The sequence below is a fragment of the Lepeophtheirus salmonis genome, chromosome 5 (genome assembly GCF_016086655.4).
Source record: "Lepeophtheirus salmonis chromosome 5, UVic_Lsal_1.4, whole genome shotgun sequence".
Lineage (NCBI taxonomy): Eukaryota > Metazoa > Arthropoda > Copepoda > Siphonostomatoida > Caligidae > Lepeophtheirus > Lepeophtheirus salmonis.
In genome coordinates, this window is record NC_052135.2 from 26,428,463 (window position 1) to 26,444,629 (window position 16,167).

Sequence of the window (16,167 nt, forward strand, 5' to 3'; positions counted from 1 at the left end):
ATAAAGGCCCCCTTTCAAAAAAAAAAAAAAAAAAAAGAAGCTTTATATCGTTGAATGAATGAATTAATTGAGAAAATATTATGTCAACAGGTGTATCATCATTGAGAAAATATTTATTGTTTATAATTGAATGGAAGTTGCAAATCAATCGATAAAATATTGAATTTTATTTACAATATGCATAAATAACTCATTAGAAAATTATGTTAGGAGATTGCATTAAAAAATAACAATTGATCAATAAATTGTACATTCAAGGCTAACATCTTTTATGTAACACCTTTTTATTGTTGATGTTGAACTCGTGTAATTGGTAAAATTACCATTATACGTTAGTATACCTTAAGAATATACACAAAAATGTTAAAGAATCAGCATTACTCCATCTTACTTTACACCTCTTCTCAATTTGTTTTCACTTCCTCTGGAGTCTTACATATTTGCACGTCTCATAGTCTCTCAAAAATTATCAATAAGTCCGGCTACTTTCACTCTGGACACCAAATTGGCTTTGTAAGTTAGGTGCAAGTGAAATGTTATATAGCCTTGATAAATAAGCAAATAATAAAATAAAAAAAACGATAGTAATATATAGATACAAACTATAGGTCGTCATATAAATATCCCCAAAGACAGTTGACATAATATACTACGCTTATAAGAATGATGAGCACAACATCAATCCATCCATCCTCGTAAAAAAATAACTTTCTCCTCGACATATATCCCTAATTATTAAAGCCAGTATATATTATTATATGTATTCATGATATTTCCTTCTGAAATGATAATCCTAGGCCGGAAATAGAGTTGTAATATTATCTTGAATTTGATAGGGGCATGTTGTTTCATGAAGTTTTGAACTACTTGCTCAAAAGTTAAATTAAAATCTCATCCTGAAGGAATTGCGAGGGAAGGTTTTTTTAAAATATATATTGACTTCAAGCATGCAAATAAACAACCTTGATTTCATTATGGTTACATGTGTGTATGCATATAAAAGAGACTCAAATTGTCAATGTACCTCAATATTACATACATACATAATTGAGAGAGAATCAATATCCGGGATCATCAATATCTTAAAGGTTAAGTTTCGCAAATAGGATGAGTCTTCAAAGAATTTTTCATCAAACAATATTCTTTTTATTGATATGTATGTAATATGTAGACCTATAATCTTTGTTTGTTTTGTTTGTTTGTTTGTTTGAGTTTTTTAAATTATACAAATATATGACCATTTGTAAAGCTCACTTGTTTTTGTTTATCTCCAGGAAGGACGAACTTGTCCCTACGGATTTAGTGTTCATTTTGCATGAGTGAGGAACTTTTATATATATATATAATATTTATTATTTGATTAATACTATTATAGTTATTACTTACTTGCTTTCAAGGGAGCGTAAATAAAAATTTACATTTTATTGAAGGTTAATTTTTGTTAAATAATAATCTTCTATATCCGGCATATGTTGAAAACAATTAAAAAAACTGTTGAGCTTGAACTTTTAACGGACTTTTTACAAAAATAAAAGGCTTTACTGCTTTAATTATGTAAATTATTTACGCATGTATGTGGTGTACAGTGCTATTTTGTACAAGTTACAATTTCTACGTTTAATAGTGCCATATTTAATTACAACATCTGTCATTTTAATGACCACCAATGAATTGATGATGTCATTTCATTTTAATCCATTACAATTACTTATTTATTCTGTATTTATAAGTAACATAACTGTGGGCATTTGAACTTTATAATGCGCCACAGAATACTTCTCAATTGTGTAATTTCCTTTTCAATAAAAAAAATGAAAATTATATGATTAATTTATTGACCATTCATATATATTTTTTTTTAAATCTCCAGCATAACAATATATTAACAAAAAGAAAAACACTTTTAACTGATAGTATTTTACATTCATATTTATCATACTATATTTAAGATGAAAAGAGGAAACAAGGTTAGACCATTTTTCTCAAGAGTGGGTGAATCTGGTCCTCATTGTATCCAAGTATCTTCCTTCGACAAAGGGCTAGTTTTCTTTCTCCATCCACCAGTTGGAGTATTCAAGTTCAATGTCCATAAGAATAAGAACGCATATTTAAAGTTGGGTCCCAGATTGAGGAATTCGTGGATCAAATCTTCAACACAGATGATGTCGTACTTGCCAAAAAAAAAAAAAAGACTCAATAATATTGTTGCCCGTGATGAAAATCCTCTTTTCCTTGATTTTCACGAATTCACACTTGTTGATTAATTCTCAAATTAATTTGAGTACTTGATCTCACAATGAAAGACTCCTGACTCGACTTGGACTCGAAAGCTAAATTATACTGAAATATATAATTTAAGGACTTTTCTCATCTCTGCATAATAGATTATAATGAAGAAAAAGTATTCATAAGAAATCTTCACTTCTACCTGTTCCACATCACCAAAAGGCATGAAAATCATGATTATTCAAAAACCATTTAAAAAGTTACGTTATATACAGAGGTACCTAGATCTAGCTAAAATATACATACATTATTATACATAGGTACACATCGTATGATGGAAAAGAAAGGTAAACGTGACTCTTTCCGATGGATCACATGTTATTTTTTTTAGTCGATGTTTATATTATCATAAGTTTACCTTTGGTAGGTTAAGTATACATACATTATAACTAAGTCTAATGCTAAGTAGGTAGATTTTTGTTGTTTATTTTCCCTTTAAATGATGTAACTCAGTCATAACTCTCCATCATTATATATTTGGAAAGTTATTAATGACATCCACTTGTCAAGTTAATGATAAATTACCGTTTTTTTTACTGATGGATTATAATCAGACCATCCTCATAAAAATTTACTTTAATCTATTATGTTATACAGTGCCGACCTTAGCTATTGTGTACTCTATGCAAAACGGATAGTATTGGGCAAAATTCTAATCTAGCTAGGGAAAATGATTTTGGAACAAAGATAAAAATTCGGGGCTCTTTTTATTCATTCCACATTTTTAATTTGATATCTTTTATTTCCACTTTTTTATAAGGATTTTTCATGAGTTGTTTTTTTAAAGAAATGTTTGATTTTATTATGAAATGACATTTTTGGAAACATTTTGTTAATATCTTATATACATTACGACTACATTGAGCGGAGGTCTGCCCTGATATTATTCTTATTTTCTTGATCAAAAATATTTTTATTAGTATTAAGGATAAAAAAAGATATATTTTACAATTTATTAATATTTTTTTTATTTTTCTAGGTAAGATTTCCGTTTCTTTGGTTTCACCTACATACAATAAATACGATATAATTAGATTATAGCAAAAAAAAAAAAAAATTGTTCACACTATTATTTGCATAACCTTGACAAATCAAATCCGGATTCCATGAATTTTCAGAGGAAAAAAATGACGTTATATAACTCATATTTTGTACGTATTAAATAAAGGTCACGCAACCTTATGGAACATCGATTTAAAAAAAATATGTGTAACAATTAAGTAGTTTTTATTTAAAAAGTTTCACCTCCAATAATAACATGAAAGGTAGCACACAATGAAAATCATAATATTATAAAGGTTTTTTTTATAGAAGCATAAATCACGCTACGTCATTCTCCTTCTATTCATATCACATATTATTGCCGAGGTAGAAGTTTTATTCTTAATTCTTATTGACCCTCTCTCTTTTTTGTGTCTGCACTAAGACATTTTATGAGTTATATAAAGAAAACAGGTTCTCTATATGCTTGTATAATATATATATGGTTATTTATGCTCTGTAGCAGGTGATACTTAAATACCTGATGGACATTCCCATCTCTTTCGTAAGAATTGACTCTTCAAACGCACAATAGTATTATTCATACTTTGGTATTTATCATTATCTATACGACGTAATTTTGCAGAATAGCAAGTTGATATAAATATAATATACGATATAAATACGTACGTCTATATATTTCTACTAATAAAAATCCCGTTTAATTCATATTATATAAATGTGATAGGTACAGCAAAAATGGAACCAAAAATAAAATAACCAAAAACATAAGATTGCTTGTTTTTTATCTATATCTACCAACTTTTCTTTTTGATTTTAAAATAAAATTATCAATTAATTATAGTAGCAACATTTTTTAGGATTTCTGAAATGCATAGGTACTTATAATGTTATAAAGATGTGAAAATGTGAGTATCTTTAAGCGTGTGACGATACAAATGTACATTTTGCTAGTACAAATTTCAACTGGTATATAATTACATGTAAAAGCAAATTGTACAATTGTATCCTCGCACGCTTAAAAATGCGGGCATTTTCACAACTCTACCTATTTATTAAGTAGTATGAGTTTCGGTCTGGAAATTTGAGATCAGTCTGAGACTATGATAATTTCAAATAATTCGGTCTGGACTGGTCTCGTAGACAAATTAGGTCTACAGAAATATATCTATCTTGATCCGGTTCTGCATCATTTTTTTTTTAGAAATTAGAAAGATAAATTGTGTCCAATCGTTTTTTAGAAAAGGAAATTTTGGTCTACGATTTTAATTTTCTGTCCAAGACTTGAATTTCTGTCCACAGTCTAAATTTTTGCCTATGATTTGAATTTTAGATTGGTTTTAGAAGGAATTACTTAAAGCTAAACCAAAAAAAAAAAAACTTTCCTACATTTATTCATCATATTTCTTAAGAACTAACGTAATATAAGTTCTCTTATACTTCCTTACAAACTCTTAGAACGTTCTCTCATAGGCAATAATATGTATCAAAATCCTTAAGATTGATTTCGATTAAGGATTACATATAATATGAGTAGATACTTATGTACCTAATAATCAGGTGCCAACTTTTGGATCTCTTGTATATTTAAATATAATTAATTTCAAACACCCTTTTTAAATACAAAAAAAAAATGAAATTTTTTGTTGGCTCCATTAATTCTCTTTCATCATTATCATCACAATGAAAGTTTATTTAATAATAAAAATGCAAAATTACTTGTTTAAACACTCCTGTAAAAATAAAGTACATAATGCATACTTATATTAAATTTTCACTCTCCGCCAACAATTCGTAGATAATGGTTCAAAGTGATTTAACATGATTATCTAATAATGTAAGCACACAAACTCCAAAAAGGATTTATTCTTCTGCCTTGGGCTGAGACCATTCACAATTTCAAAAAAAAAATCGTGAATCGATTCCAGATTTTAAAAACATTTTCAACACAAGACTTCGATTTCATAACTATTTAAAATCTATTTTTTAATGCAAAAATGCAATACACTTTATTTTTACTACTTTGATATTTAAAATACATCACTGAAGCAACTTAATTCGTTTACATCAGTGGTTCTAAAACTGTGGTATGTAAGTTCCCTCAATTGGTACATGGAGGAACGTCGTAAATAGGTTAAGCCTCTACTCTTAAATATGTATTCCGTTTTACTTGGTGATCATGATATTTTGTGATGTGGTAAATTCTGTATAAAATTTGAGAGGCACTGGTATATATGATACCTTGTGTTTGTCGCCATAATTGAAATTTCATTATAATATATATTAGTAAAGCCTGGATTCTGGCATCAGATTGATTCCAGTTGATTTTTATAGAAAAGTATTCAGTACTGCGATAACTCATTTTTACAGAAACATCTTGGTGCTAATTCTGAATTTTTAGGTCCATAACTTTGTTTTGTCATTCTGTTTGTATTTATTTGCTCCTCGAGGGCCAATATCTCGTTTTTGCTACACATTTGTCAACTGGCAGTTGAATCAATAGCAAATACACACACAAAATCATTGTTACAATATCTTTAATTATGATGTTTGTTCATCAAGAACACATCCGTGAATTATTTTGCATCGAGACCCATCTTAAAAATATATAAATATGAAAAAAATTATCAAGAATGCATAGGGAGATGTTTAACACTCCATTTACGTTCGTGTCATTAACATTTAAATTATCTTTGATTGGTTTACCTTTTGGCTATGTCTTTTACTCATTTATGAGAAGGAAGTCTTCTCTTTATGTTTTGTCTTTTCGATATTATGTTTAATTTACTTCCCTTTTGGGACCTCATGTATTTGTTTATGTCTATTCATTGTGCCTAACTGAATCGATTATATTAATCTATATTTACCTATATAAAAATTACAATTTTATGTTAATAAAATTTAATGATAGATTGCTCTACGTCCTTCCTCGGAGGGTTTATGACACGTTTTTATTTATAGGAAGTTTCAAGTAGGTATTTATATATATTTATTCTTTTATTTTCTTGAAGAATGATCTATAATAATGACAAAGAAAGAGACGCCTTATAAAAGGTAGCTAAAAAGATGTATTTTATAACCTGATAATAAAAATAGTAACAATTTGTTTTATGATCCTTCATTTTTCTGTTAGATTCTACAAATTGCAGTATCAACTTTTCTATTTTAACATATATTACAAAGATAATTGTCACATTAATTTTGTCAGATCTTTCCAGGATGAATATTTTTGCAACACAATACATATTTTGACTGATTGTTTCATGACATTCAATAATTATTGTCCATGGAACATGGATAAATATTAATACATTTTGACCTTTTGCTAAATAGTCAGACAGTGGTAAATTGAAGGATTTACTATTACGTAAGAACATTATCAATTATCATCATTACTTGGTAAAGTAAGGCGTGCCCTAAAAAAAAAACTACTATAATAAGTAATTGTTATTCAAGAATTGCAAAAGAAGCATGATGATAGATACTCCAATTCGGTCGGTCATAACTAGCTCCTTATCTCAACTCATTTACATTATATTCGCTAAAAAAGAATGAAAACAACCATTGCATGTAGGTACATGAGCCGCAGAAGAATCATGAATTAGTAATTATAATTCAATCCAAACATTTTGCAGAACATATTTCAAGTTTTGAAAGTATCAAATACAAATACCTACGATGTATGTATTTCATAATACTTACATACATATTAGTACAAAGGAATGTTGTATGGATCTACTCAGTATGAGTCTACGAAACTCCCTTAGTAACGTCTCATCTACCTAAATAAGGCATCCAAGTCGTGCCTGTTCAATCAATTATGTATTTAAACCGACCAAATATCGTGAATATAATAATTAACATAAATTCTACATTAAATTATGCAAAGTGCTTGTGTATTTCAATTTGACCCGAAGAGAAGGAGGGTTGATATTCATACTTTTTAATTTACAGACTATAATGTCTGTAAGTAATCAATAGCTTTACGTATGGCCGGTTTTAGGGGTTATTTGCCACAGAGCTGCTCTAGATTGAGGGCCCCACGCTGGATAGTTTTTTGTTTTTTTTTAAATTTAATTAAACACTGAAAATAAATTGTTCAAAAAGACTGTAAAAATAATAAAAAGGATTTAACATTTTTTTTTTAAATAAACTGTCATTTTTAAAATCTCATTAATTTAAAAAAAAGGCATTCCTTTTAAAATGAATTCTATTTATTAAAAAAGGTCAATAGAGAACAAAAAAAAAATATCATTCCCATAAATAAAATAAGGTAACTTGAATTTTTTTTAAAACTTCATTTAATTTAAAAAAAAATAAGTGAAATAAATTGAATTGACAAATAAATTACTTCTACGTACTATAATACCCACCAAAATCCTCACGAAATCCTTCATACTCCTTATGTTTAATGAACCTCAAATCCCCCGTCCACTTGTTTCTGAGGCCTCTATTTTGTCTTACTTAATACGAATAATACTGGAGAGCCTTTATGCCATGCATAGGGAGAGAAACATGAAGATAGATATAAGAAAATAAAAATAGTCTTTGATTACAATGGTAATGAGATAATGGTTTACATTAATCACAACCAATTTTGAAACATTTTTGACAACCATATAGAAGATAATTGGTACGCTAGAGAGAGAGAGTTCATTCAACATAGGTACATATTATTTATTAAGAAGAAAGCAGTCACAAGGAAATCCCATTTTATGAGTCATTTTATTAAGAGTCCCTTAGTTTCATTGTTTTTTGTAATAATGTATAATTAATTATTCAACAACAATTGCAACAGTAGCTCTTGCGACACATGGCTTCCTGTGTTTTTTTCTAGACTGTTTTAGTTGTTGTAGTTACCGTAAGGAGTAACCGGCAAAAAAGCCCTCCTTTTTCTTCTTCTTCTTTTCTCTTTCTTCCCCCACTCTTTCCTTCTTTTTTCTTATTGTCAGTTATCATGTGTTGTTGGTCGGAGGATGGTGGTTCATCACTCTTCCTGAAAGGATCATATATTTTCTCAGGATATATTAACAACTTTTAATTAATTAGTGTCTAGTTCATATTAATATTTATTTATACATATATTAGAAGTGATTATTGTTCCTAAGGATGTGAATATGCTTAAGTGGGTAGTGACGGATAAGCCAAAGGAATTTCGAGCGCGAAGTCTGGTAAGAATTTCATCATCGCTGATGTAATATATTCAATAATTGTCACTTGAGCTGCAATAACCTGTCCTTATCTATACAATTAGATCATAATTGAAATATGCTGATCTTATAAGTGTACCCAAAATTGCTCCCGAGTTATGAGGAGTCGAATATTCCTTTATTAATATAAATTGAAAATAACTCCCAAGAGCTCCTTAGTTACTCTCCATTTTTCATGAGCAAACTCACCCTTGTTACTCAATACTTTCATTTTATCTCCTCAAGAATGAAAGAATAATGAGAACTGCTTGAAAAAAAACAACATTGTTCAGGTTGCCAACAACAAAACTTGCACGTTAAAAATGCTTGGCATTTGCAACCCTAAATATATGCACTATCTTTTGCTTTTTTTTTTTTTTTAATATTATGTCCTGAGCTACAGAACAGCTCGCTTTTTGACATGTATAAAGATGTAGTCTATTTTCATTTAAGCTGTTTTCATTAATTTTCATGAGTTGGCTCTTGTATGATTGAAAGCAGCTGACTACTTAATATGAACACAAAAAAGCTATAATATAGGATTTGAATTTTTATATTAATTTATATCACTCAAGGGCTCTCGTTTAGAATTCGTGTCATTTCATACCCTGCCATTGATTATATTATCAATTCAATATATATAACAGTTAATAACTATTCTCTAAATAATAATTATAATCAGTTGTCAACAAGAAAAATACAGAGGATAGCATATAATTTTTTTGTCAATTTGTCCTTTCCCTTTTGACAGTCGAGGTGGAGAGCGGATAAAAAGCTAGTCGTGCACACGCTCGTTGCTAAATCTCATCTAAATTTACCTTCATTCTTTTTATATGTACTCCACGTTTCTTTTCCATTTTAATATGTTACGCTGAGCTTTAACTAGACACAATCGTTTATAAAAATGAATCCTCCTCAGACAAACTTTGCCTTGTTAATATAGATGATTCCCTAATTTCAAATATGACCATAGTTTTTCTCTATCCGCCTCAGATTCTTCAGAAAAAAAAGCCTACAAAGTAATTTTCCTTATGTTTAAGACTCTATGCTTATTTAAACGCTGGGTGTTGAAGATTGAGATAAACGATATAAATATATGTTCTAAGTCCAATTTTAAAAGATTCTAAACCCTAATTTGTATTCTGTCTTTATTAACATTTATGTCTCGAGTCATTGTTGTTTAAATAAGAAAATTGATATTTTTATCTTTTTGAGGCTCATAACTTCGAAAATAATACATCGAGAAAGTTTTTTACGTGATAATTAATTATCATTGAAAAAATTGGATTTCAACCTTTTTTTGTAACGTTCTTTTTTGATAAGAACTATTTATGTGTCAAATAAATATTATACACACTCCTTTGCAAATAGGACATCAAATGCACTAATTTCTGACACCCCCAACGATTCATACTTATTAGAACACCATAAATACACTAAGGCCCTGATATTGCATATATAAAGTTAAACAAACAACCAGGCAACTAATCAAAAAGTCAGTCGTACTATTTAAGAGTTACATGAAAGATCCATAAAAATAGATTAAAAATTCTCTTTGTTTTTTTTTTATTGTACCTTGGTTTTTTTAGTCATACATATGTATGTAAAGTCGAGAAGGCTCCTTTGAACTTTATATGAGTAATAGTATACCTAATATATAATTTTGTTTTATGTTTTCATTTTTTCCTTCTTAAGAACGGGGGAAATCCTTGTTTATTCGAATATGATACATGCGTCTTATGTGTCTCATTAATATTAATTCCCTCTTATACTTTGCAATATATGTACGATGTACATATTATATATAGTAATTTAATATATGTTATGTAATTAATTTGTATGTCTTTCATTTTGTGACATTAATCCACTATTAGTTTCATCTTGTTTCGTCCAATCTTCGTGAGTTTTAATATCATCTTTATTTCTTTAAAAAAATCTGAGGAAAGTTTCGAAAAAATTGTTTATTTTTGTCTTCGTCTCGTAATCGTCATGCAAAATGAATACATAACGTCTAGTCATAGCTGACAAAATTAATACTGTATTATTCTTATTAAAGTAGGAACACTCAAATAGTATTGTTTATTAGGTTGTGGTTGAAACAATGGGCATTGCTTTAATAAAGTGGAAGGATCACGCTAAATAACGATCTTGATTTATTTATTTTAAGTTAATTCAACTGTTATACATAAAAACTACATAATAATATCAGTTATTTATTTATATAGGGTTAAGGAAAAATGGGGCAGACGTTCTTATAATTATTAAATTGTCATTATTGATTATATTATTGACATTCTCATTCTGAGTGCTGTCCTTTTAAGACTTATGTTTGTTGCCTACAAACTATAATCGTCTTTATTATTGTCTGGCTTAAAATCAAAAAAAATATGCCAATTCACATACGATGATCCATGGAAGATTTTATACATAAAATGAGCCGTGTTGGATCCTTGTAGGTTATTTTGTCAGTTATTTATTATTGTTAATAATAAATAATAATAGAATCCTTCTCAGTAGTAATCGTTGTACTATATATATATAAATATAAACACACGTTGAATGTGAAGAACCCTATGAATAATCGATGATCTCCAGGTGTGTTTGTCATCATCATTTTGTTACTTATTGTCAAATATATATAAGTAAGGGGGTTTGTTGTCGTCGGGAGGGTGTGAGTAAGTCTATCAATTATATGATTCATGAGCATAGGGAAGTAAGGATATATATTTTAGGATATCAACTAAGGTTTTATATTTGTCTATTTGTCTGTATAACTGTCGTTTGACATAGTATCTATTGATTTATTAACTTTTTGTAATTGAATTAAGAGGAAGAGGAAGTTACCTATCCTTAATGCTTAATGTATTTTTGATTAATTAATTTTATAATCCTTGTGCATATTCTATGTATGCACAGATTTTCTACAAGTATCTTCACAACATCAAAAAAGTCGAAAATTTGAATTGCTAGAAAGATCCTATTCACTCAAAGGAGGGGGGAGGTACAAGTCAAAAAATTGAAAAGTAACAACAACGTATCATTCTAAGGAAAAACATTCGTTTTTACTCAATATAACAACACTGACTATACCTACCTATATTTATGTATATACGACCCTCCATGTATGTTAGCTCTCCTCTCTTATTCAAATACAAATCTATACCTGTACACTTACCTTTCCTTGCCACCAGTGAGGGGACTTCTTTGATAGAATTAACAATAATATTCTGTAGGTACTGTCTTCTTTACCCTTTCATGAGTGCAATTAACTTATTTTTATGATATAATCAATGGAATAAACTAAATTGTATATAAATCCTTTTTCCGTTTTATTTTTGTATTATTATTACATATATGTACATAAGAAATCCTCTTATCACGAAAAACATATTGCGTTGCGTCGTTTAAACTCATCTGATAAAAACTTGCATATTGTTATGTTTTACTTAAAAATTTTAAATGATTAAAAAATAGGTTTTTTTGAAAGTACACATTTCTTAATTATCATTCTTTGTCTTGTTCTTAATAATGATTTGTTCATTCTCACATGGTGGAGTTTGTATGTTTGACAACCATGGATCTTTCCAACAAAAAGATTGGTCAATAAAACGAAAACAAACAAGAAAAACTTCACATCATGCTTATATTTGGTGTGTATTTCAACATTTTTCTAATAGCTAATTATTATCCAAATAGTAAATAGTTATTTAATGATTTTGCGTGAACATAGTTAATGTCTTTTAAAAATTAAAGTATTTTGATTTGTAAAATATAGGAAGCTTTTTTATTATTGATACATTCTTTTAAGTTCGTTTGTAAAAGTTTGATAAGTCTTTTAATAGTTCATAAATAATGCAATATTGAAGTTGATTAAAAAATGACTCAAATATTTATACTCTCTACTACGTTCAACTCAAATTATAGTTATTTTTTAAACAACTGTGGCTTCAACAGGTATAATTTTTTTTTTGTTCCCAGTTATAAATATAGAGGGCGTTGTATAATTCACCGCAACATGTTTCCATTCTTTATAACGCAACCTCTCTTTGTTGTTACTTTATATATTTGCTCAGTTGGTTATTCAAATGAGTTTTTTTCAGTTTTGATAAAACATTTCCATAATGAATTTATCTTATGAATAAATGTATTAATGCTCTTGAATTTGCAAATTGCTTAGAAGATGTGTTATGATGCTTAATTATTTCATCATCAACTCACTTTTTTTTTTTTTTTTTTTTGGCAAGTTAAAATGGTAGTAGATAATTCTTAAGAATGAATGGTTCTTGAAGCAGTAATAATACATTTATTACTAAATACAAGTTTGATGAGTTTCTTTACCTTTAACCATTCAGTTAAGGAAATGTATGCATTACAACATGTTTAGTTAAACATTTATTTTGTTTTTTATTTATTAAAAGCTAGGAAAATACATACAAATTATAAATACATATTATTATAACGTTGTTAAATTTTTATGACGTTGGGTCTTGGTATATCTGTATAAATCTACGTGTATTTTATCAACTTTTAAATAAAGGAGAAACTTTTCAGCGTTATTAGTCTCTTATTAGTGTTGTTCGGCGTACCCGGACACGGACTGATGCTTGTAAAACAATACAATAACAAGTTCTTGTAGCACTATTACATCATAAACAAATTGTCTTGCCAATGGCGTAACCCCCAAATTTCTAAGTTCAATAGAAAATTGTACTTTATAAAACAAAGCCAAGAAATAAAATTGTATTTTATAACGTCTTCAAATTTCTGAACGACTTCCCTTCCTCTACCCCGAACACTCCTGGATACTAAAGTTGAATTGCCCTGAACTATATATTAGTTTTTAATTTTTGGTAGAATAAGTATCGAAAAACTTATACTAACTTTGGTACCGGAACCGATACAAAAATATTAGTATCATTATAACACTAGTCTCTCTCATACGTGGTTTTTTTGGATGACTAACATAGATGTTGAATTTAATGTAGCATTTCAATCATAATCATATTTATAGATTCTTGTATTCCAGATGGGAGTCTTCAAGGTTTCTTAATGAGTTTTGGGGATATTTATTTTTCTTCATCTTTCTTTGTTCATTGTGTTGGTTTCTTATAATAGTCTCATAATGGCTTTAATATTATCCCCTTTTCGTTTTGATTTATTTAAGTATAGATAAATTATATTAATATAATAATCCTTTTTACTACAACTACATAATTCCATCTAATCCTTGAAATTCCTACAAATTATAATCTACCTATAATAATTCCATTTTTTATCTTTAATGAATATGGAGAAAATTATAGTAAAATATCATGTAATTAGGGATTTTATATTATTAACTATAGTAGGGACTTATTTGTTATTTTTATTTATTAGTAAACATACAATTCACACCAATAATATTTTTACACTGGTTCCGGTACCAATACCAAATCTAGATTAACTAGAAAACTAATCGGTATTTCGGTATTTTTTATAATAAAAATATAAAATAAAATGTTGTAATAGGCAATTGTCATGCTCATAAAGTGACGCCCGCAAAATCTGTGTTTGGGATGGGAGATAGCTCAGAAGGTTTAAGACATTTTTTATCCTTGTTATATATATATTCGACAAATTTTGTTTAGGATGGGGAAGGTTACGTCAATTTCTTAATAACTTAGGTGAGCATCAAGTTTCCGTTCCAATACCAATTTATTATTGTATCGTTTTAAATGCAAGTACTGTTAGAACTATAGTAATATAGTATCACTATACCGAACAAGTCTAGTAGACACACAATTTCAATATCTTTCATCACTAGCAAAATGATAATAAAAATCAAGGCTTCTTTAGGGTAAATACATATTATATTTAAAATAGGTAACATTATACCTACCTAAATACCTTCCTTTTTCCCTCTTTAAATTGGATATGAATCTCATTTCCTTCCTTTGACGATAGAAATGAGTTAATTTGAGCGGAAATAAATACATGTATTTATGGAAGTATGATGTTTTATATATATTTTTTTCTCTCTTTCTACTATTTGAAATTTTATCGATAATATACATATTTAATTGTGCCCAAGGTAAAGCCATCATTTTGGAATTTAAATACCTATGTATGGACGTTGAAATGGTCCTTTAATTGCATATATATGCATTCCTATTGTATGATAAATATTAATTATGTATATTGCTCTTCATCTCTCCGATACGCAATAATTCCCACATGATTTTGTATATAATTTTGTTAAGTAGTACATCCATTTATTGACGAATCTGTTCTGTTTTACTAAAATTGAATCACTCTCAATTAATTAATTGCTACTTACAAACTAACTTTTAACAACTCGTGGGAACGGAGTTTGATGGCTGAGCCCTCCTTCTTCATCAAGGATCTTGTGTGGTTTTCTTCATTCCCTTCTCTCATAAACGTTTATGTATTTTGTTATAATATTGTGTGTGTATCGTAAGAGGTCACGCTGAAATGGGTGGAGATTTAATGTGTATTATATTTATGTTTTATAAGTACATATTTTCGAGATCGAAATTTCTCTCCCTTGGTTGCATGTACAATAAAATAGTATATGTACATCTTAACTTTGTATATCAGGGGTTGCACTTACAAACTACATTTTTTGATCATATTTAATTATAATAATTGGAATTGTTTTATACTTCTCAAACGATACATGTATACATCCTTATTCCTTCTCCATCTACAATATATTATAACAATTGCTAATAATTAAAAGTTATATTGTATATTAATTAAAAGGACATCTGGTTTCGGGACTTGCCCTTCAGTAGGATTTTTTTGTTATGTTTACATTGATAGGTATATGTATGTTGTGTATAAGTTGCAACTTTTATAAGCAAATTGTGCAAGTTGCAATTCCTTAGTCTTAAAATACATTATTTAATTACAACATTCCTCACTATAATGACCAACTATGGACACAACATATATACTAATTGATTATTTTTTTTTGGTAATGTTGAAAGTAAGAATTTCCTTTAACTTCATTTGTCTTTTGATAGATAGACTTACATATATATTGTTATCTTCAAGGAGACAAATCCTTTTCATTTTTTCTTTTAATAGATGTATGTGTCTAATCACAAAAACAACCTTTGAAGCATCCAATATTTTTTATCATTATGATAGTTAATGATGAGCCAAATCCGGGCCATCTAGAGTGGTGGAGATGTTGATGATGATAAAACAGCCCTTAATAAAGAAGGGGTGATGGAGCATTTGACAAATCATATTCCTTTAGTCCTGTTCAAGTCATCATTAAAAAAATATATTTTTTAAGGGGTATTAATTATCCACTGACAATGTCACAAGACTTTTTTGTCCAAGTTGAGTCACAAATATAAGCTTTCAAGTCTGTAGTCTTTGATCGTGCAATCAAGTCAAGTTACAAGTCTCCACCTCTGGCTATTAATAAATAATATTTGTGGATAAATAATAAATATCTTGAATCATGTTTTTAAATAATATAATATTATGCTTAACATATATGTACAATATACATTGAGAATATTGTAATTCATGATAAATATTCCCGTAATCTTAAGGGGTTTCCTTACGTTTCAAGGATATTTTTCACTTAATAATTCTATCCACAATCATTCAGCTTAGTTGTAGTATTATAAAGATAGTATGTTCATGTACAATACATGTATATTGTACATACATT

The 16,167-nt window shown here is 28.4% G+C and overlaps 1 protein-coding gene across 6 annotated transcripts in view; it reads left to right on the forward strand.

Moving 5' to 3' along the window:
- LOC121118974 (GTP-Rho-binding protein rhophilin) overlaps positions 1-16,167 on the forward strand; it is a 186,403-nt gene that overhangs the window by 159,962 nt on the left and 10,274 nt on the right. Inside the window, exon 1 of one of the 6 annotated variants that reach the window (XM_040713584.2) lies at positions 8,233-8,459. The exons of 4 other annotated variants lie outside the window; for them this stretch is intronic. In XM_040713584.2, coding sequence (XP_040569518.1) covers positions 8,406-8,459 — 54 coding nt within the window. In that variant the 5' untranslated portion in view covers positions 8,233-8,405. Of the gene's footprint in view, positions 1-8,232; positions 8,460-16,167 lie in introns of those variants that run through there. One more of the 6 variants, XM_071888497.1, reaches the window with a different exon arrangement.